The sequence below is a fragment of the Gopherus evgoodei genome, chromosome 5, assembly GCF_007399415.2.
Source record: "Gopherus evgoodei ecotype Sinaloan lineage chromosome 5, rGopEvg1_v1.p, whole genome shotgun sequence".
NCBI lineage: Eukaryota > Metazoa > Chordata > Testudines > Testudinidae > Gopherus > Gopherus evgoodei.
Window position 1 is genome coordinate 133705734 of NC_044326.1, and position 23663 is coordinate 133729396.

The window sequence follows — 23663 nt, forward strand, 5'->3', positions numbered from 1 at the left end:
GCCGCAGGACCAGCAGACCGTCCGCAGACAAGCCACGGAAGGCAGCCTGCCTGCCGTGCTTGGGGCGGCAAAATTCCTAGAGTCGCCCCTGCTCCTGGTGCTACCCTGGCAGCACACTGATAGTGTCCCCCGGGGTAAATGATATAGCGGCAGAAAGGAATGCTCATGCACTGGGGAACTCGAATCCTGCCAAGCCTGCATGTAATGAAAAGCCCATCCCTGCACTAAATCTGCTACAATCTTAGGTCCAGATCTTGCAAACCCTTATGCACCAGCTTAACTGTACATAGCCAGGCAGTCCCGTTGACATCCAAGTGAAGTTTGTGCATCAGGTTTTGTAAGGCTGGACTCTGGGTATATGGGGAGAGCCAGCAGAGGGCTACAGCAAGCCATCCTTTCCAGGCAACAGGTGCTAGTAAAACCCACTTTCCTTACGCACCCACTGTCTGTTCTCAGAAATCAAACAGTCAGGCTGTACTACAGTTAGAACAGATGCAGACATGCAGGGAAATCGTACTGGCACTCTAGCTGTTGCTCTCATCATAAGCTGGCTGAAAAGCAGCAAACACTTTTCGGATCTTTTTGAGAAAAAGAGCTGGTGGTGTGGGAGCATTTGTCAAAGATTTCACCATTTGCCTTTTTTGGACCAGGTATAACTGGCAGGAGGCCAACCTATAGGATGACCAATTGTCCTGATTTTATAGGGACAGTCCCGATTTTGGGAACTTTTTCTTATATAGGCTCCTATTACTCCCCATCCCAGTCCCGATTTTTCACACTTGCTGTTTGTTTACCCTACCAACCTAGGCCAGTCAGCAGAAGGGGGAGGGGGCTGTGCCATCCGATTCTTGTCCAGCTAGCCCCTCTGGGGGAACAAACAGGTGCCAGGCAGCCTGCCTTGCGCAGGCACGTGGGTGCACGGCGCTGCAGGCTGGGCACGTGTAAGGGGAAGTCCTGCCCGATTTTCATTGGCTTGCCTGAGCTCTCCCCCACCCACGCCCCCGCTACCGAGTCCGGGCTCTCCCACGCCAGCGAGTCCCCCTTTGCTCCGGGCCACGCATTCCTCCCTGCGCACCCAGGGGCGGCTCCCGCCCGCTCCACCCAGCTGACGCAGGCCGGCGGTCCTGCCCAGCCGGCTCCCCGCAGCCGCCTATATAAAGCGGGCAGCTCTATAAAGTGTGGGCAGCTGGCGCCGGGAGCTCAGCGCGCACAGGGACCCCGCCCTGAAGTGAAGCCGGCCGGGAGGCCAGCACGCTGCCGTCTCCGATGCGAGCCCTGCTGCTGCTCTCGGCGCTGGCCTGGCTCTCCGGTGAGTGAGTGAGGCGCGGGGTGCGCTCCCGGGGCGCGGCGCTGCGCTGCGCAGGGAGCCCGGAGCCGGTCCGGTCGCGGTGCGTTCCGCCGGCCCCCCGGGGGAGGGAGGCTTGTGGTTCCCCGCTGCAGGGCGCTAGGGCTGAGGAGCTGGCAGGTCTCCTAGCCCCTGGCGTTCCGTGTGGGACCCGTCTGAGAGAGAGCCCTGGGGCAGCAGCTTTGCTGTAAACCGGATTGGAAACCCCTGTTTGTTTCAGCCCAGCCCCCTGAGTAGGTTTTGCTCATCTCCTAACGCTTACCATGGCCCCCTGTGTTGGGCTGTCCAGGGCTCAGTGCTCCCCTGGTGGCCAGATGGAGGCAGAAGGTGAGAAATTCCATAGCAATTTGGAGACTTCTATGGGAAACTGATTTAAATCAACCCCTGCTCTATCTTGTGGGGTAGAACGGCCCCCTGCAGTCTCCCTGGGTTTTAGGTCTGTCCTAGCTAAGAAGAAAAACTAAAATGTCATCTTTGTGTTTGAAATCATTGGGCTGGCATAAGTGAACTTGCATTTGAAATGCTCAGCGCTGCTTCTTTAGTGACTCACTTGTGAATGATGGCCTGTGTTCAGTAGCTGCTTAATGTGTGCTCTGAGGTAAACACTTTTGCCAGATTTGATTTGAGAGGTTGGCCTGAAATCCTGATCCACTTTAACATGTCTTCATTCTGTTCTGTAGGGTGCCACCCTGCTGCTGGATTAGGACTAAATGCGACAGAGCAAGAGGAAAATGTGCCCCAGGCACTGGACCACAGCGTGGATGGGAGCACTATGCCCTCAGGAGTTGACTATGAAGATACTGAAGACGATGAGGAGGAGGACCCAGCAGTGCCTATGTACATTGTAGATGATTCGATTAGAGGTGAGTTGAAGTGATGCTTCTGCATGTTTTCCCCCAAGGATCCCAATCATGTTTGACCAGGATAATGTATCACATGGACACAGTTCACTTAAAAGATGGAGCCATTTCTTTGGTTGAGCTTGCCCAGTACTTGGCTACCAATGGTTGCATACAAGAATAATCTTCTTGTTCTAAAGATGATTATTTTAATGAGCCTTGAACTTGCCTTCCATTGACTTGTGCATCCTAACATTCTACTGCTCAGTTTGCTAAATATATTGGCAACCAGTGATATGCAGGATGTTGAAGCATTTTAGCATTTCCCCCCAAATCTAAAACTTTCTAGCCAATATTCTCTGCTGGTGTAGTTACTTTCAAGTCAGACCAATAAAGTGGGTGGACTTTTCATATATGCCCTGCACTTCCTTTTCTCACTAGGTGCTAGTTGGTCTGGAGTATTTGCAAAAATCTGGCTTAGAATTTTTTGACTTGTAATAAAACTAATGCAGGTTCTCTGCTAGGAAGTAGCTATAGGGTGACTAGCAAGCACCAGTTTATTGTGCAATGATTGGAGTATGTCTAGACTGGATAAAAAGTGGGTTTTTGAATAGCAGCTACTTATCTTGTCCAACACGTTCTTAACGCCTTAGTATAGGTAGGGCGAGCTTGCATGTTAGCTGGTTGAGGTGAACCCTAAAGACAACTTGTCCACACCAAAGCTTTTAAAATGTTTGCTAATGTGAATTTTAAGTTATTTTCCGTTTAGCTGAAGCCTCCAAGTTGCCAAACTATCTTGTATGCCGGCTATCCAGGAAAGCCCTAGTGTGTCTTAAATGGTGACCAATAGTCCTGTTTGGCCTGTGCCCTTATGTTAGGGACACTTCACAGGGAATGGCAATGGAAAATCTCAGAGGGCTACTTACAGGACTTGAAGTCAGATCTGCAGTCTGTAAGGTTGTCCTTGTATTTAACATCCAATAGTCTGCAAGCTCCACTGTGCTATGGGGCATGATCTGGTTGCCATTAGTCAGTGGAAAGATGCCCATGACACCAGTGATAGCACAAAGGATCCAGCCCTTAGGGACAGGCCTGAGCTGCAACATTCCAAGTAGAACTTACTCCTTGTGCAAGATGGGTTTGGTCTGGGCCTATCTGATCTGTTGTCGAATGTTCTAGGCTTCCATGAGAAAATGAATCTGTTAACATACGTTGGGCCTGAAATGTATTGGTTCAGGGGCTCATGGGCTGATAATGTCTGCACTTGAAACTGGACTCTTAACAAGAGGCTGCTGTTTTGTTGATGGGCTATGGACTTTTTGCACTGGACTGATTTAAAGCCCCATAAATTTAAATTCAGCAGCAGACTGCTTCCTACTCCATGCCCTAAGATGCCTAGGCAGCTTTCTAAGGATATACAACTTGCAAACTATTGTTTGTTAATAAAACCACAAAGACAACAGCATTTTCCTTTTAAATGCAAACTGACAGGTTGAGTCCTGTAAGGTAAGGGACAAAAGAAGGACCTGCTGTCAAAGTAGATTGTCTTGATCTGCCAAAGTTTAATTGAACAGCTGATGCCCTTGTCCTGTCCATAGTGACTATTCATGGCTTTATTTTTCTAGGGAAAAGAAACCTGACAACAGGGCCAGTACTTTTGGGTTTCCCTGCTGGTATAACTAATATCCCTTCACAGTCAAACATCTCCTAAATTAGGATGGTCTCTTGCTTTGAGTAACCAAAATACATGACAAATGTACTTAAGAACTTAAAATGCTCAGGGGTATATTTGGAGGCTTTCCCCAGTCAATTAGACTACTCTGGTTACTGTAAAACCAGGGAGTTGAATTAGCCTTTATGAGAACTATGGTCATGATGCAAATGACTCAATTTATGGCTTATCAAATTGGTGTGTAAGTTGCATCATACCATGAGAGAGTAAAATATTATCCCAGAATATGTGATATACTGCCTGCACCATCTGTAAAGCAACTAAGGCAAATAACTGTAGTTAACCATATTTCATGAAGAGGACTAACACTATAAATTGCTTCTCCTTGCTGTGTGTTCATGTGTATATTATCTAAACTCTAGAGGCTACTAGTGCTATATTTTCTATCTAAAGAGAAGTAGCTTGTCCTCAGTATTTAAGGATGCTACTGTGTTTTTTGCAACATAAAGGAAGGCAATATAATTGCCTGTGCTAGCAGTTTAAGTAAAAAATCACTTGAGGCTGCATCTAATCTGGATGGCAGTAACAGCAGTAGTAGACCTGAAGTGACTGCAACTCTGGTATGAATTTCCTTCCCCGTGTAAGATAAGAGCTTTGATGTAGGAGTAGTTACACACAATCTATCATCTTGCACACACTTTCTATCAGTGTACACCCTGTGTAGCCATCAGGGATATCTTCACTTTAAGGTGTGAGGCCAAATTCTGCCTTTACAGGTGCATGCTGGCACCTGGTTGACAAGAGCAACCTCTGCTCACTGATGCAATGGGGGTGGGTCTAAGTCAGTGGTTGCTGAACTTTGCTCATAGTGAGCCACATCCTGTTTGTCTTGCAATTATTGTGAATAGTCCATTTGGGCCAATTCTTCATCTTGGCTTAAATGTGCCGCTGTAAATGTAATACAGTGAGCATACCTTAATGTTAGCTGAATTAAAAACCATGTGAAACAATGCATCATCCTTCTACAGGGGTCATGTTTGAGGCCAAGAGAGAATCTTGGCAGCAGAATGCCTATCTATAAATATTCATTTGCATACAAATGCTTGCTTTTTTTTCCAAAACTCACTTCCTCAACCTTTTGCTGTTGGGTTAAGGCCTAAGGTGTAATTCCATGTTGGAAGGAATTAGCTGTTATAAATTCTGGACTGAACGTGACTTCTCTCTTTCCCAGTTGAACCTGTGATTAAACCCAAGCAAACAAAAACAGATAGGGAAAAGAATCCTGACAAAACAAAAAGAAAGAAAAACAAAGGAAAGAAAAATAAGAAAGAAACACCATGTGAAGCGGAGTACAAAAATTTTTGCATTCATGGTGAATGCAAATACCTAGAAGAACTCAAAGAAGTAATATGCAAGTAAGTTAATGCTCAGATCTTGTATAGATTATAAGAGTGTATCTGAATCTATGGCAAGATACTCATTGCGAATAATGGCTTAGTCAGAGGGAAATCAGCTTGGTTCAACCTCTTGGATTGTCACGCATGAGAAACTTTCTACCACGTAAATTAAACGATGGTGGGATTCATAAGCTGCATAATAAGCCACTGAACTCATCAGTTGATTATAAAATTGAAAGCCGGAGGAATGAAAAGGTGTGCCTTCCTGAAACAGCACACCCAAACTGATCTCAACTTGTTTAAATGTCAGCAAACCTTGAGCTAGAACGATGACTGCATTTCCTGCAGATTCTCTAACAGTAGCACCTGGATCCCTCTGTCAGTTGACTGAAATGTCACCTGAATGTGCATGTTGGCTTGGCTTCAGACAGGCCACCCAGTGCTCCTGGAGCGGATGCTGATATTAATGTGGGTTATTTTCAGATGTCGTCAGGATTATTTTGGTGAACGCTGTGGTGAACAGTTCATGAAGACTCAAAAGAGAAACGACATCAGCAACTATTCCACAACAATATTGGTGGTGGTAGCTGTTCTGCTGTCCAGCATCAGCTTCATTGCAATTGTTGTCATTGTTATAATGCAGTAAGTATAGCACTTCCCAGTCTGTCTGTCTAGCTTAATTAAAGAGTAGCTTGCGCAGTATGCTACCATTACAGAAAAATAGTCTGGGGTTACACTGCTGCAAAGCAAGTTAAGTGTGCTTCACGTGCATAAAATAAGACTAGTCCCTGCCTTGAGGAGTTTACAGTCCAATGTAGATTTAAAATAAAGTAAACTGGTCAATCAAGGGATGACTTTGTAAGGTGACCAAAAAGTGGTGGGGTGTGCATTGAGCATGGGGAGTCTGGTTCTGTCACTCATGTTCTGTTGTATAGCTTTTCCCAGTCTTTGCCGTAACTGGGAACAGAAATGGCATTGGAGGGCACGGAAGTGGAGACTAGTGCTGGAAAAACACTAGTGCTAACTTGTTTAGTTGAACAGTGCCCATTATAGGCGGATAATGTCCTCTACCTGAACACAGGGCTCCCATTGATGTCTGGGGGGGAAGTGGAGGGTGGAGTATGAATGTATAGACCTCTAAACGTACTCTTAACTTCATAGGAGTAGGCCATCTAGATTCCTAATCCCGGACAGAAAAACAGTAATATATATGCTTAGTGTTGCCTCCTATGGACAAGAGGTTGATTTGCAAGTAACTCAGGCAAAACTCTACCTTGACATGTGACCAAACCTCAATATATTGGACACATAACGAGTGTTTCTAATTAAGAGTCAAAACTAAGTTGCATAAGTAGCTGCCCCTTGGAAAACTGAACATGAGGGACATGAAGTAATTACCAACCCAAAATCTTGCTGACTTTACCAGCTTTTTGGTTCAGATGGTGATAAGTGATTATCTTGGATAGGCACATGCAAAAAAAAGTATATATGAACTGTTGACTTCCCCCATGCCTTGTACACAAGTTAATGTGTTCAAGGCTAGGTGCCCAGAAAGCACAGTATACTAGAGTACAAGTTCATTGCCTTGATTCTTATCTCGGTGATGTTACTCAGTGACTGGGTGACCACAAATGAAGTAATTCCATTGTTACACTATGAACTAGAGCCCAGTCTTCAATGATGCATTCCTCATGTGGGCATGTGCCAATCAGATCTCTGTCCTTTCCTCTATTCCCCTAAAATGTATGGAAACACCATTCCCAGATAAATGCTGAGGACATTGAATGTAGCCAAAATCTGGACCTCGATCAGCAATAAACCATTAGAAAGTTGTTCTTACCACCCTCTGCACAATTAGCCACTTATCAGCTACCACGCAGTGCTCGTATCATGTGAAATGCATTGATGACACTCTGGTCTGTGCTTGTGTCCCAGTTCTTAAAACGTTCAGGTCAGTTGGGGCACGCGGCTGTATGATGTGTCATCAACTAACCTATAATGCCCCTGTGGAACTTAAGCTGGCTATGCAATAAATCATACTGTACTGCAGCCTGGGATAATGTAAAGCCAACCCAAAAGCCAGAATCTAAAATTAGCCTAGGCAGACTACGCTATAATAACTGAATCGGGTACATGCTGTACCCATGCCTGCAATTCAGGAAACAAAGGTGTGCACTTTTGTCTGTTGCTTCATACTTAAATCTCATTTTAAGAAATGCTGATGCAGACGCAACTGGCCTTAAGTATTCACCACATTACAGATGGGATACTTCTTTCATACTCAGGGGTACTATGAAGAGTAACTAGTTCACATTTGTGAAGCACAAAGTCTGGTTCAAATGATTATCTATTAAAGTGTCTGATAAAATAGAATTAAAATTGTCTTATCCAACTAGGACCTTCCACAAACTTGAATTTTAGGCACAAGCCTCAGGTTTGGAAAACACTGTCTAAAACATTCTCCTGCTGACCTACGGCTTGAGCAAGAAGTCATCAGTCTTAATAGTAATAAGACAGTTAAAGCAGGTGGTTTGGAGGGGGGGTGAATTCTTGGCTTCTATTCCAGAACTGTTGTATGAGCTTGGACAAGTTCCTTAGGATAGAATTTATCAAAAGCACTCAGCTGTGGCCTGTTCCCATTGAAATCAATAGTAAAACTCTTCAAAATGAGGATTGTGATACTTTTTTCATCCATGTGTTAACCCTTTCTTGTGACCCTTTACAAGAAAGGGCTAAGCACATGGATGAAAAGTCCCCTGGAAATGTCCAGTATTCTAGAACTGGAATTCCCTTTTGCTCTATCCATTCCTGGAGCTGTGCAAGGGTTACCGCAGTATACGCTCAGAGCTGGAGAATGCTTAGCAAACAAAAGTAGCGCTTCTGCGTTCCACAAGCCGGTTGCTTGGCGCTCCAGTCTGACTATTGGAGGCTATGCTTTAGGGATGAGGGACAAACATACTCACTCTGGATGAGCTCTAAATCCTAATGCTTTGTGACTCCACAGGGTCAGGAAAACGTATCCTCGATGTGAAGAAACGGAGGAAAGAAAAAAGCTCAGACAAGTGACTGGAAATGGCCATGTTGGCGTGTAAAGGAGAGTGCAGGTACAGAATGACGTTGTGTGCATTCGATAGTATTCCAAGCTTGCACCATCCACAAAACACTCACATGCTTTCTAATTCTGCGTAAAGTGGAGTTTCAGACTCTTGTTCTGTGCACAGCTGTTGGAAACACAATCCCAAACTCCTGGTGTGGGTAATAACCTCGTGGGAACTTGCGGAACCTGTTTCCCATCTTGTGCAGAGGCATGGGATGGGAAGACCCTGAATGCCTGGTCACAGGTGAAAGCCCTAGTAGCTGCTTGTCTCCTTCAAACCTTGACAAATGTAGAACGAAGCTGAAATTCCTGCTGCTTTAACCGCATAAACACTTCCTTCTGTGTCTGCCCTCCGCTGGCTCACAAGAGGGGCTCGAGCTGAGGGAAAACCTCACAAAGGAAGCCATTGGCCGTATAGGAGCAGTAAAGAGCCTCCCTCCCTGTGGGCTCTAGCACTTTGAAGTGTGTTCTCCCTCTGAGGCCATAGACTATTATTGAGTCATGACAGAAGAAGAAACAGTGCATGGACTGCCTAGGGGGAGGGTGCCAAGCACTCTTTTTCCTGTCATGAACTTTTCTATTCATTCTGTTACCGAGGGAGACTGGGTAGCATCTAAATAACAAGTCAGCACTTCGCTCCATGAAACAGGCATTGGAGACCAAAATTCCTCAGTACAAGAACAGCACAAGCTTCCTAGCATCTTGTCCCCTCCTCAGACTGCAGGGGCCATATTTAAACAGGAGCAAAGGAAATGTGGCTCGTCAGTCAATATAGACATTGTCCACTTGAGAGCCTACAGCAGTGCCAGCCTGCTGTGATGTGGTCTTCTGTCCTATTGGAGAACTGAAACCACTAGCACGTATTTGCATGGGGTGGGGTGGTAAGAGGAGAAGGCAGCACATGGCCTAACTGAGTGCTGTAAAACAAATTCTCTTGCATGTCACACTGGCTAAAACCTTGTCATGTCCTAGCTGCATGTAGATATGAACCAGTGACCTCCACGTGACTTGGTATCCTGTCAGTTCTCTGAGCCATCCAGTTCTGTTTTGTCTTCCGAGCCTCCCTAAAATCCCTTTAAAATCTAGCTTTATCTCACCTACTTATGCAGTAAGAAATCTAGATTTTGCATTTTACAAAAAGCAATCACTATTCCCCCCCACCCCCCCCCCCCATGGCTAAAGGACTAGGTCTAATCTTAAACCTGGCATATCTAGCTCATCAACTGGCTGTAAGGGGCTGATACAGTTAGCCAAGAAATAACTGGAAAGAATCAATCTCAGTACAAGCCATGGGGCCTCATCTTGAACTGTTGTATGTTATTACAGTGTAAACTGTAGCTGGATATATGCAGATTTACACCAGCTGAGGATCTGGCTCCATAGCTTTAGACCTATGCCTGGACCAGTTAATGTTGCCTGCTGCTTTTTGAAGAAAATATTCAGGCCTTAAAGCTTCTTTAACTGCTTATAGAAAGGCAGTAAGAAACCCAAAATTTAGCATATAGACTGACAGCAAAGGCTAAATGTTCAGTCTGCTGGGGCTTGACTTTCAAATTGGGTCATAACTTGCATTGCCCTTCAGATGGTATGATTTAGTCTGTCTCTTGCAGAACATGATGTTGAAACGACCTTTGCTGAAGCTGCAGATTAACTCCTTCACGAAGACACATGTAGGAGGTGGCCAGTGTTGGAGCCACTAAGAGCTGTTACCCAGAGGCCCCACTCAATCAACTTGGATCCTGTAAGGAGGCCTCTGAAGAACAATTTGATGCTGAGAAGCTGGCTGGGCTGGGCTGCTGCCAACACATCCCGGCTGCCCAATGTGGAGGATGTTGCAACTAGAGGGTTAAAAACACCACTGTCAGGAGCTGCGTGGGAACTGCTGCCAGTGGGCCCCATCCAGTCGTTGATGGAAGACTGCCGTCTTTCTGCTGCTACCTGGATAACATTCCTTTTGACTCTTGCTGTTTGCTGTAAATGTCCTGCAGTCACACTTGTTGTCCAAAGTTTCCATTTAAGAGAGAGAATGGCTTTAAGGAGAACAGAGGGCTTGTTGCCCCTCTCTTCCCCATTGTTACACAAAAGGAAGTGGGAAAAGATTAGATTAAGCTTGTTCCCCAGACCTTTGTGACTGGAGGTGCACTACAGGTGTGGGGACGAGCTTTCTTCTCCCACCCCTGTGATCCTATGTGCTGTATCTGCTTTATTAGCAGCAGGCCAGGAATCTGAAGGCTTGTCTGCACCACAGGACATGGAGTTCTAGTGCAGACTAGACTATTGGTCTGCATTGACCTTGCTGGTGTATGCTACAGGTTCCCTAGTGCAGACTGACAGTCCTGCTTCAAGCATCAGTGTGCACTGGGAAACTTGCAGTGCCAGCAGGGTCCACGTAGTCTAGTCTGCACATGACATACTAGTGCAGACTAAAGCATGGTGTAGACAAGCCCCAAAATCTACTCATATCTCACTGAAGATTCCTTTTGTAACAAACCTGGGCCCTGATCCTGTGAAGACTTAAGCATGAGTAGTTCCATTGACTTCAGTGAGACTATTTATATGAGTAAAGTTATGCACACGTTTGCTGGGCTGAATGATTCTAATTGAAACTTCAAAGCAATCACACAATATCAGGTTGGAAGGGACCTCAGGAGGTATCTAGTCCAATCTCCTACAAAGCAGGACCAATCCCCAACTAAATCACCCCAGCCAGGGCTTTGTCAAGTCTGACCTTAAAAACATCTTAAGGAAGGAGATTCCACCACCTCCCTAGGGAACCCATTCCAGTGTTTCAGCACCCTCCTAGTGAAAGTTTTTTTCTAATATCCAACCTAAACCTCTCCACTGCAACTTGAGACCATTACTTCTTGTAGATTGTCTTTAGGCTTTTTTTCTAGTACATTGGACGATGAACACCTTTGTTCTAATTTAAGTTCATAAGATCAAGAACTAGGTCCTGTTGCCCCAGCAAAATACTCTTTAAAGAAAACATGAGCACTCTAAACTTCCAGAAAATGTGGAATCAAGCTGTCTTCAGGCATTTCTTGGGTCTTGTTACAGAACCTCTGCCAGCTAATTTATTAGTTGTTTGTTTTTCTGTCTGTGATGTCATTGTCCAGAGCTTCCTCCCTGGGCTTCCAGATCTTGGCACTTCCAACTAATCCTCAAGTAATAAAAGATGAAGTCCTTGTAGTCTGAGATTTAAAATGTTTTCTAGTCTCAGTAATGGAGAACCCCTCTTCTGGAGAAGAGCTAGAGTCAGATGCTACTGCTTGCTGAATATCAACAATCAATGTTGTTGTGATTCCCGCCCCCCCCCCCCCCCCTGAAATGCACAGAATCTTCTAAAGTACTTTGTCTTGATCGCCTTTTGCTGACTTGTCCTTATGATCTATGTGAGAACTTTCCCTAACTGATTCAAACCAAATCTTGTGCATGAAGTATTGCGTTCTTTTCAGGAGTCAAGTATGTTTATAATTTATTTCAAAGGCTTAATAGAAAATCTTTTCTGATGGTTAAGCAAAACTGCTAAATTAAATTTAATTTCTGTAAGTATGTAAGTACAGAGTTTTATACTATTGTAAATATTTATTACTGTATTTAATATTTAAGGTATGTGTACAACATAAAGGAAACCTATTTATTTTATAATTAAACTTTTTATGTAAATAGTCTAGTTTATTCTGATCCACGGTTCTTGAGAAGAAAAGTGGTGACCTGACACTTGATCCCTCAGTTAGGGGTTGCGAACAGGGAGAGGGACTGTAAACACATTCTTCTCAATGACTTAATGAGAAGGGTGTAAGTTCTCAGTTTTCTGTTGTGGATCTCTAGTTTGGTTTGCAGCCTCGTCCATGGAATGATCTAAAGAACTTCAAGAGTAAACCAGTTATACAGGTACAGATCTCCAAAGGTGTGTAGCCTCACCCACACGCTGCTCTAATCAAATCTGGAAAAGGAAGACCCTGATTTGGTAAAATAGGAACACTAGCTCCTTTTACAGTTGTTACTGAACAAAATCTTCCAAGCCTTGCATTAATGAATGGGAGTTATGTAGGAGAAGGCAATCTAACCTCGAGTTGTACAGACAATCAGCCCGACAGTAGGGAATGGAGGAAAGCTATGCATATAAAAGTAAAGAGAAGAATATTTAGTCTTTAATATCCTGCAGCTCACTAATGAGTTAAGTGGCACACTCTACTGTGGCTCATCATAGTCTTGAAATGGTGTGTAGAACAGGAAAAACAGAATGTTTGAGGGTTATTAGTCTGTCAGCATGTTGCCTTAAAGCCACAGCTAACCTTTGACTTGGAAGTGTATTTTGCCAGTTCTAGTCTGCCTGTGTCCTCCACTTCTTTCACTGTATATGGCTACTCAATTCTGCCTTATTTCTTTAGCCTTTGAGAAGATTTCAGAGATGACAAAAACAGAAGTGTAGGTGCTTGTGGGGTGACACCAAGGGCAGGGATAAGAGACCTTTCTGGGAAACATCACTCTGAATGGACAAGTACAGCCTTATTTCTTGACTTTTCTAAGTTAATGGTTTTATGTTACTAACCACTTCCATTACAAACAACATAGCTGTAGGGGGCTGGGGCTGCGATTCTGTAAGTATTGTCTAGTATGTCCCTTGGCAGGGCTGTTTGATGTTACTCCCTAGGCATTGCCTGAGTGGCCTTTACCATGTGAGCATAAAACAAATTCCTATTTTCTTTGCATAATCTTGAGGCCCTAATTATCTATCTGAAACCTATTACCAGGAAACACTCTGTGTACCTCATTCCTTCTGTCCTGGGTGAGTGTGAAATTGGATTGAGCATCAAGGAAACAGCCTCCGCCTGACTGGCACATATTGCAACACTTTATGGTTAAGATTGCAGCATGGATCCGGCCTGTGCATAAACAGCACACTTTCTTCCCCCCAACCCCCAAGTGGATTTTCTGTTCCTTGCTACTCAATCTGGCATGAAAGGTGGCTGGCCTGTCTCAGGCTTTGTGAGCTGTGTCCATTTTGCTTCACTAGTTGCAGCAACAATAACCAGTTTAGAATCAAAGTATCAGACCCTTTCCCTGTAAGCTCCAGCAACCTCACAAACTCATTCACATGACTGCTGCCTATCTGCAGAATAAGTCCCATCATTTATTATTTGTATTCTTGTACAGTCTAGGAGCCCTAGTCACAACCAAGGATGGCATGTGCGAGGGGCTGTACAAACACAACAAAAAGATTGTAAGCCCCTTGAGGCAGGAACCATGTAAGTACAAAACAAGAGTCAACAGTTGGCTGTAGACAGGGGCGTATGAGACAAAGCCTAGCATGACAGGTAGGCTGGTCGTGTGCAGCAACTCTTATGGTTTTTGTAGTCATTGTGGCGGAGGAGAGAGTGGAAGGTAGCTCTTGATGTGGCTTTGTAGATGTTTATGGGGAATGACTTCTAAGCATGGGAGAAAGCAGAAAGGAAGGTGGGTGTTTGCCCACTTGCTCAATCTTCAGTAGAGGCTGGAACTGATTTTTCTAGATGACGGATGTGGTCCAACAATTTTCAACAAAGAGAGGTAAGGGTTTCCCTCCCTCCATGTTGAGAATGGAGGGCAGTGCAAGGGAAACTTGCGTAATCAAGCTGCTCACCACTGCCTGAGAACTGACTATCAAAGGGTATTCTGCACTATGTGAACTTGTTCAGCACCCATTACTCATGCAAGATACCTCTTCAGTAAATCATTTATTACGCCCTCTTACAGGCAGGAGTTGTTACCTTCCTTGTTCATGAACAAGTAGAGTGACTTGAACATAGCTCCCAAAAAAACACAGGGCAAGGACTTGCAAAAATGACTAGTGATGCTAGAGGCCCAGTTTGAGTCAGGGTGAGGAAATCTGATTTTCCCAGGAGGATATCCAGAAAATCAAGCTCCTTTTAAGGTGCCTTGATATGGATATTCACAATTGTTGGCTGTAGATTTCCATGACCAGCAGAATATCTGGAAGTGGGGGTGGCCAGGTTTCCCAAAGAGCTCTGGTTCCATTTGGGCCCATAAATAAGTGGAGCCCTGCCAAATTCAGTGTCTACTTTGATCAACTTCATGGTCATAGGATATTTTAAATGATAAATTTCATGATTTCAGCTATTTCAATCTGAAATTTCACAGTGGTGTAATTGTAGGGATCCTGACCCAAAAAGGAGTTGGAGGGAGGTCACAAGGTTTGGGGGGGTGGTTTGCAGTACTGCTACCCTTACTTCTGCGCTGCTGCTGGTGGCAGCACAGCCTTTGGAGCTGGGCAGCTAGAGAGCAGCAGCTGCTGGTCAGGAGTCCAGCTCTGAAGACAGAGCCACCAACAGCGCAGAAGTAAGGATGGCCTGGTATGGTATTGCCACCCTTACTTCTGCACTGCTGCTGGTGGGGTGCTGCCTTCAGAGTTGGGTGTCTGGCCACTAACCTTCACTCTCCAGCCACCCAGCTCTGAAGGAAGCACAGAAGTAAGGGTGGCAACACTGCAATCCCCTCTCCCCAAAATAACCTTGTAATCTCCCTACAACTCCCTTTTGGGTCAGTACCCCCAATTTGAGAAATACTGGTCTCCCCTGTGAAATCTGTATAGGATAGGGTAAAAGCACATAAAAGGCCAGATTTCATGGTCCATGACGTCTTTTTTCATGGCTGTGAATTTGGTAGGGCCCTATAATTAAGGGATAGATTTTCAAATAGAACTAAACACCCAGCAGTTCTTGCTGTGAGCCACTTCGTGGTAACATTTTCAATACAGCTCAGATTGAGTTTGGGGCCTAAAATGGGAGCTAAGCTCTTTGGTCCCCAGATTTCATAGCCTCTGAAACAAGTTACCTCAGCATCAGTATCTACGCTTGCTCAGCTCTGTCACCTACTATGCTGTGAAAGTTTCTTCTGGTAAACGTTACACGGAGCGGTGGCCTCGGTGAAGACCCCTGGGATGTGTTCCACACTTGCCAAAACACGTCCTTTAACGTTGACTCAGTAAAGAAAATGGTGAGCGGATGTTTAAGGGCTGCAGCGGCTACCATGATGTCAGGAGCGGCGCCAGGGTTTCTGACACCCTAGGTGGATGGCCATTTTGCCACCCCCCATGGCCCCGATGGACCAACCGCAGTCATGCCGGCGGACGGTCCGCTGCTGGAAAGGCTCCGATGGAGCTGACGCAGCGATGCCGGCGGGTGGTCTGCTGGTCTAAAGGCTCCGGTGGACCTGCCACAGGCATGACCGCGGTAGGTCCACTGGAGCCTTTAGACCAGCGCACCATCCACTGAAATGACTGCGGCAGCTCCACCGGAGCCTTTCCAGCAGCAGACTGTCTGCCGGCATGACTGCGGTAGGTCCACCGGACCCGCGTGCTGATCCCCTGCCAAAATAGCACCCCCAAAAAATTCTGGTGCCCTAGGCCATTGCCTAGGGTGCCTAAATGTTAGCGCCGGCCCTGCATGATGTGCTAGATTCCATTGCCCATGTGAAGTGCTGGCTGCGTGGCTGTGTTCTGATCTGATGTAAAGGCTTATATGTTAAAAGTCTCATGAGTCAGATTAAATAGTAATTATATCCCCCAGGAAAAATAGTCACGGACGACAATTGGTTTTTAAACATGTACTAATTTTTCCCTCATACAGCCTTTAACACTGAATGATTACTGCCTGTTACCAGCTTTTACTATGAATCAAATATGCAAGTGCTGGCAAGATCTGTGGCGTGAATGAGCATCTTCATTCCAGTGGACCAGCCCACACATCAGTGCTGTGAGGGAGAGCTTTTAGCATGGCTCCCCCACTTTTCACAGAGTGGTGCTTCCTAGACTTTTTGATGCCATGACCTCCTTTGGGCTCACTGCTGGTAACATGGCCTTCAGGGGCCCTGATGACAAGGGTTGTGGGTTGGGTCCAGGGATGAAAGTAACTTAAAGGACTTGCTGGTACTCCAGAGTCCTGCGGGGGGGAGTGGCCTCAACCAGAAGAGGCGTGGCCTCTATCGGAAGAGGGGGGGCTTTAAATCCCAGGGCTTTTAAATCAGGATTTAAAGGGCTCGGGGGTTCAGCGGAAGCTAGGGGCTGGGCCCTTTAAATCACCCCCAGAGCTACCAGCTGCAGAGGCAGCCCTGGGGTTTGGGCAGGGGTGAAAGTAATTTACATTTCTTACCCATATGGTCCAATCGCAAGCAACCCACCTCTCCTATGTACTTCATGGATCCCTCCCATTGCATGACATAGATAGAGAAAATAAAGCTACTATTACTACTACCAGTACTGTCGCTAATAAAACTTTACTATTGGAATAAGCCTGAAAAAGTGAAAACTCACTGTCACATTTGTCTTCCCTCCTCCTCCAGCCAGGCTGCGGATGCTAGGCTCCGTGCTTTCTCCCTGCCTAGCACTAAGCAGCAGCTGCAGGGGCTTCCCTCTAGCTTGCAGCAGGGAGACTGACTGAGGGAGGAAGAAGCCTGCCTCCTGCGTAAGAACAGTTTAAACGCAGCTGTTCCCTGCACAGTTCAGTAACAGAGGATCTGCAAGCAGTTTGCACATCACAACCATGGTCTTCTGCTGGGAAGGGAATGGGATAGATTTGAACTTGGAAATGGTTCCTGATTTTGATTGTATTTTTGTGTATAGAAGATCCCCTCATCCCGGGGGCAGAAAAGAACTGCCTCTGCCATGGTCACACACCCCCTTCCTCCCCCCCAACAACAGCTAGGAGTGAAATTAACAAGGATGCCAGAAACGGCTTCTAGCCCTGGGGGCTGAACTGCGCAGGAACAGCTGAGTTTAAACTGTTCTTATGCAGGCAGCAGCAGCAGGCATCTCAGCCAGTGTCCCTACTGCAAGCTAGAGCCTAGAGGAGAACCCCTGCTGGGGTGGGGGAGGAATGCAGAGCCTTGTCTGCAGCCTGGCTGGAAGAGGGGGAGAGAGGAAATGAGAAACCAATGTGACAGTGAGTTTTCCCCTTCCATCTGCTTTTATTAGCTCTGGATTTAAGCTGTGCAGCCAAATGCTTGCATTTGTTGTGTATATTAGTATTGGAGAGATCCCTTCATCCCCAGGGGCAGACAAGGACTGCCCCTGCCATGGTCAAACACACCCTCCCTATTTCCCCCAGCTACTGTGATTGAAATTAACAAGGATGCCAGAAACCACTTCTAACCCCGAGGGCTGAACCACTCAGGGAACAGCTGAGTTTAAACTATTCTTATGCAGGGGGCAGGCTTCTCCCCTCCTCAACCAGTCTCCTTTTCTTACCGGTCCTCCGTACCTGCCTGTACCGGCTTACTTTCACCTCTGGTTGGGTCAGAAACAACCCAGCTTTGGGTTGGGCTTCACCTGGCCTGTGGGCTCCCCACTGCGCAGCTGACACCCCTGTGCCGTGGAGCGAGTGTGCCGATGTGTCAGCACACACAGCGCAGGGTGGGGCCAGCAGGAGCAGAGCATTCAGCCACCTCTCCCTGCACAGCACACGTCTCACCACACTCTGGATCCAAAGTTTGGGAAATGCTGACACGGAGGAAAAGAGAGGCGTAAGGAGGGTCGTTATTTGCTCAAGGTCCTGCAAGAGTCTATGGCAGAGCTAGGACTATTGCCCAGAATATTTCCCCTGGTTTCTAATCACACCCATAAAACTAACCTGCCACGTGTCAACCTACTTGTGTTTGAATAAATGCCATGCTCAGGATAGCTTTCAGAAGGGCTCCAATCGGATTTAAAAGGTGCTGAGTTGGGTTTAGAAGGCCAATGCTGCCCGCCTTTGAAAAATCCTCAACTGAATGTATATAAAGCAATTACATCTGTCTGATGACAAAGCCCGTGTAGAGCTTTCCTTTGGAATCTCACCGATGGATTTGATACTTGGTTTAAATAAGGAGCCTCATTTCACTTTTTTTTACATTGCTTTTTTTTTTTTTTAATAGCACTAGAAAGGCCAATTTATTCCCAAGAGAAGGAAAAGATTCAGGTTTCACTATTGCTCAGCTAGTCCCTTTTTCCTACAATGGCCATCAGGTACGAATGGGAGCCTATAAAGTTATTTGTTTTGGCAGCTTCATCCCATGAATGTAACACAGCGAGTTGCCTTTCTCATATCCTTGATGGCTTTTCTAGAAATGGGTGTAAGAACTGTTTCCTTAAAATAACCCCTGGCAGCTTTTAAATCAATATGCTAACAACACTGATTAAAAGGCCAAATTCTTTGCACATTTGAAAGCTACATTATTGTCAGGAATAAATCCCTCTCCAGCTGTCTTTATCAGTAAAGACTCTTTCTAAGCAGCTGGTCCTTAAAACTATTCTGCAAAGAGCTACTATAAGAGAGCTTCAGAAGCACCCTGGACTATTGCTAGTCAGTGGAGAGGCGTATAACTTTGAGCTATGGAGTGGTTTAATGAGGCATCTATCATTTGTCAGCACAGAACAGTGGTAGATCAAATGATATCAAGCTCACATATTTTCCTGCCAATGCACCATCATTGCAACCTTGCAGCTCTAAGTTTGGTGCAATTTCATGCCTTGTGAGCAGTTTAACATGAGAATTGAGCAACGGGAGCACTAGTGAGAGTCAGAATATATGTGTGTGTGTGTGTGTGTGTGTGTGTGTGTATATATATATAAAATCACCTGTGAATTTGCATATTCATACACAGTCACCTAAGCTCAATCAGTGGACAAAAGTGTCAGACAGCCTTTAATAAGCAAAGCTACATCACTCCTACTTTGCTGGCTAAAGCCAAGCATACCTATCATTCTCTCACTTGTTACAACGCCCTGAAGCAAGCTACCCTCATTTACTGCAGGTCCGGCTTTGCCTGTCGCTGAAGCTTGCTCCTTTTAGAGCACAGTATCCGGGAGGGTTGAAGGGAAACGCTGTCATGTCAGCCAGTATTCACTTGCTGTCAATGTACAGCCTGATAGAAAAATGAAAGATGTGTGGCATTCTCACTCAGACATGCTGAGAGATACCAGTGCCACTGTAGCATGACTAGTTCAATAACGTGTTGTTGTTTTTTTAAACTATAGAAAAAGGCATGATTCCCCCACTCAGAAAAAAACAAATGAATTTCAACGTCAACAACTTTTAGGGTATGAACACACTTCAGCTTAAGTCAGTGTAAATTATGTCGCTCGGGGGTGTGAATAAGCCAGTCTGTGGAGCGACGTAAGTTACACTGACCTAAGCATAGGGTGTAGACAGACAGCGCTATGTCGGGGACAGGGAGTGCTTCTCCTGCCACCGTAGCTACCGCCACTCACAGCGGCTAGAAGAATTAAGTCAATGCACGAGGTCTGCACAAGCAGCGCTACAGGCAGTGCAGCTGTAAACTCTGTAGTGTAGCCATAACCTTAGTCTGAAAAATGTTCACCTGCTTTATTGGCCGCTGTTGGGAGCCAGGATGCGAAACCAAATGGTCCATTGGTCTGATCCACTCTGACCATTCGTCTGATCCCATCTGTATTCATCTCTTTGTGCATAATTCAGACACCAGTAACATCAACATAGCTTCCATCTGCTTTTGGCCAGAGACACTTTTGGGCCAGATTTTTCAGCAATAGTAGCCTTCTCGCACATGCAGTTTTCAAATCCCAGTTAGCTGTGAGTGCAAAGACGATAATTAAGTACCGGATTGAAACCACAAATCAGGTCATTCCAATGTTGACTCTTCAAACCTTGCCAGTTTTACTAAAGACAGATAAGCTAGCCTCAGACTCAGAAGCATTCCCTTGTACTTATTAAAGGCAAGCCCTTGAATAGTGCAGCTAACTAATTGCAAATACATATTTCATTAGCTAAAACAATTAGCAAGTTTTTAAGGGCCACGCCTGTCTAGTCTATCTACTAAGTGCTTTGAGATGGATGGATGAAAAGCACTGTATAAGAGAGAGGAAATGTTATTATATAGCTCCCACCACTGTAATGTCTGAGCACCTCAAAAACATTCACGACTTTCTGTTCACAAGCCCCCTGTGAAGTAGGCATGTGTTCTCATCCTGTTTCACCAGTGGGGCCAGAGGTACAGAGTGATTATGTGGGTTGCCGGAGGACTCACAGGAAAGTTGTAGCAGAGCTAGGACTCGAACCTTGTGCCAGTCCAATGCCTTAACCACAAGACCATCCCTCCTCTCACAACTACCAGCTGTGTAAGCGGCAGGATTTGTGCTCACAACTGTTTACAGGTGTGAAAACACAGAGCAAAGTAATTGCAAGTGCAAATTTCTGACCTGATTTTCAGAGGCACTGAGCATCTGTGGCTTGCACTGCCTTCAGTCCCTACTTTAGCATTCTAAGATCTTCACCAAAACCCCCTTGGCGCTATAGCTTTTAGCTGAACACTTTGTATGAGGGCCCTCTCACATCCATAGGGCTCCTTCCAATCACACAGATTCCAAAGCACTTTACAGTCTATGCAAAGGGATCACCGCAACCACTTCTGGGTGAAGCACAACAACTGCATTACAGAGTTGAACACAACTGCGCCATGGTTTTGGACAAGAACCGCCCTCCCAAGTCTCCACGCTATTCATTTATGGCGCAAGCCAACTCGAGAAACATCAACATGAACTCATAGACTCATAGGTCAGAAGGGACCAATCTGATCATCTAGTCTGACCTCCTGCACAAGGCAAGCCACAGAACCCCACCCATCCTGCGAGAGACAGCTGTATTTAGATGTTATGTGAGCATGTAGAAAAATTGCCTTAACAAGCTAACAGTGTTTGGGATATTATACTATTCCTAATCGTGCAGGTGGAGTGATGTGAATGAATAGTGTCAAAACAAACCAGCCCAGAATCAAAAATAACTCTGACTTGTTACATCTTGGTAACCCAACAATAGAACTGCCACGAAAAATGGTACAGGATTTTTCAATCTCTAAATACAACTAAAGGACAATTTGAATTAGTTCTGTTTATCAGACTTAAAGGGACACTTTAAATGAATGCCCAAAATCTGACCTAGGATTTTCCCCCTATCTCTCTGCCAAGCCCATGCAGATGTTAAAAACAAAATACTATCAATAAGCTACATTCTATTTTTAAAATAAAACAAACAAAGCATCCATAAGAATGCCAGCATTCCTGTATGTACAGTCCACCCTACGCTAAAGACCTTTGTACCTCTCTGCAATAGCAGAATGGCATTATGGGAATGTGGAAAGGTAGTGCATAGTGTGACAAGAAAACAGATTTACCTTTCAAGCTTCTAAGAAGTTTGTATGAACAGCTGTGAGACTAAAAAGGGATTTTTAAAAAAGCTGGATGGCACGTTAGAGAATGAACCCTTGTGAGCTTTGCCAATTGTCAGCTAGGGATGGGGAATTTTGGTTTTGCCATTTTTACAGTTAACATAAGAAAATAAGAACGGCCATACTGGTCAGACCAATGGGCCATCTAGCCCAGTATCCTGTCTTCTGAGAAGTGGCTGGTGACAGATGCTTCATAGGAAATGAACAGAACAGGGCACTTACCAAGGGATCCACCCCTCTCATCCATCCCAGTCAGAAGCTTAGGAACACCCAGAGCATGGGGTGGCTCTGACATGGCTAAGCATCTACACAGATGGAAAATGAAATGTAATTGTCATCCATGCAACCATCCCTTTAAAAGATAAGGTCAATGTTTTAAAACACATTTGAGATCTGTTTTAATCTGTTTCAATGTGTTTCAATCTGGATGTAGGTTGCATTGCCAATTACTGCAATTGCACATACAAATTAGGTGTCTGCATACACAAAGGGGTAGTTCAGTGAATTTGTCTTTGCAACTGGCCAGTTTGCTCGCACAGCTGTAATTCGGAGTGCAGCTGTATAGTTGCAATTGAATGCATATTTTGATACATGCACCTTGGGTTTACTTCTTTAAAAATTGGGCCCTGAAGGTGTATCTACACTGCAATCAAACACCTGCAGCTGGCCCATGCCAGCTGTCTCAGGCTCACAGGGCTTGTGCTGGGTAGCTGTAAAATTGCAGTGTAGACTTTCAGGCTCAGGCTGGCACTCAAGCGCTGGGCCCCCACGGTGGGGGAGGGTCCCAGAGCCTGGACTCCAGCCTAAGCCCAAAAATCTACCCCACAATTTTGCAGCCCCATACCCTGAGCCCCAGACAGCTGATGTGGGCCAGCTGTGGGTGTTTTAATGCTGTGCAGACATACGCTCAATGTCTATGTAGGTGGTTCTCAACCTGCGGCCCAAGAAGCACACAGCTGCCGCCCATGTGACATCCTCCAGGCCATACAGGTCGTATATGTATATATATTGTGTGGACGCAGCCCACATCATAGAGCAAGAGCTGCATGTGCAGTCCACAAAGAGAACCACTGGTCTATGTGATCAGGTAACCTGTTGGTTTCATCAAAGTGCACATAGAGAGTTTTTCATTGTGCCATGCAAACTGGACCTAAATGAGTTACCCTGTGGCTGGTATGATTGACACAAGCAGTCCCATAATGCAGTGGCTTTGTGCAAACAGTACAAGACCTGACAATGCCCTTCTGTTACCCAGGCTATCACTAGGAAAGCCAGGGTGGGATTTTCATAAACTGTGAGCATTGGTCTAACTGTTCCGACTGAAATCAACAGGAGTTTTACCATTTACTTCAACAGGACCAACACTGAATGCATTTGAAAATCCAAGCCCTGCTGCTTCTGTGTTACACGACAACATGTCCTTTGGGACTTGATTAAAGCACTTCCTAATTCTCACTTCTGGAGATTATCCTGCTAGTGTTTAACAGCTACTTTCACTCAGGAAAACATACATGACTGGATAAGGTCTTTCTGTTGCGTTCAAATATAATTTAAACTCACTGCTGAAAACCTTGTTTCTTGAATTACTTTATTTTGTGTAAAACCTTACTGAAGAGTCTTGAACCAGATCCAGTTCAGTTGTTACCTATAATCTTCAAGTTGCATTTAAATCCAAATTCTAGTGCAGGGAATATTTAGTAATCCGGAATGAGAATGGGATTAATATGGGCATCAAACCAGATCAGTACTTAATCTGTCACACAGGCATGTTGCATAATAGCAATTGCAAACTCTACATGGGATCCACATTTGCATCATGAGTGATTGCAATACATCTCCTCCACACATGTGTTATTATTGAACACGTTTATTACAGTTGTGTCCAAGGCCCAGCCAAGAATAAGGCCCCGTGTACTCCCTACACAAGCACAGAGTAATGGACAGTCTCTGCCCTGATGGGTTTTCAATTGAAGTACACCAGCCAGACAGTAGGCGGTGGGAGGAGCAGAACACATATGCAGAATGAGCTAGGTGGTGAAGGGAAATGACATGTTAGTTCCATGGTTTTATTTTA

At 45.3% G+C, this 23663-nt stretch overlaps 1 protein-coding gene across 1 annotated transcript; it reads left to right on the forward strand.

Annotated features, from left to right (window-relative positions):
• Positions 1 to 1198: 1198 nt before the first annotated feature.
• AREG (amphiregulin) lies at positions 1199 to 11047 on the forward strand. The gene is made up of 6 exons (XM_030565620.1): positions 1199 to 1309; positions 2026 to 2208; positions 5088 to 5271; positions 5737 to 5895; positions 8258 to 8357; positions 9961 to 11047. Exons 1-5 carry the CDS (start codon positions 1267 to 1269, stop codon positions 8343 to 8345), a joined length of 657 nt encoding a protein of 218 aa, XP_030421480.1. The 5' UTR covers positions 1199 to 1266; the 3' UTR covers positions 8346 to 8357; positions 9961 to 11047.
• Positions 11048 to 23663: the final 12616 nt, after the last annotated feature.

What these genes read in the sequence shown, in the direction of transcription:
- AREG (XM_030565620.1), top strand. Translation starts at nt 1,267, where the DNA reads ATGCGAGCCCTGCTGCTGCTCTCGGCGCTGGCCTGGCTCTCCG. An exon ending in TGTAGATGATTCGATTAGAG is followed by an intron (nt 2,209 to 5,087) that starts GTGAGTTGAAGT and finishes TCTCTTTCCCAG; the next exon opens with TTGAACCTGTGATTAAACCC. An exon ending in GTTGTCATTGTTATAATGCA is followed by an intron (nt 5,896 to 8,257) that starts GTAAGTATAGCA and finishes GTGACTCCACAG; the next exon opens with GGTCAGGAAAACGTATCCTC.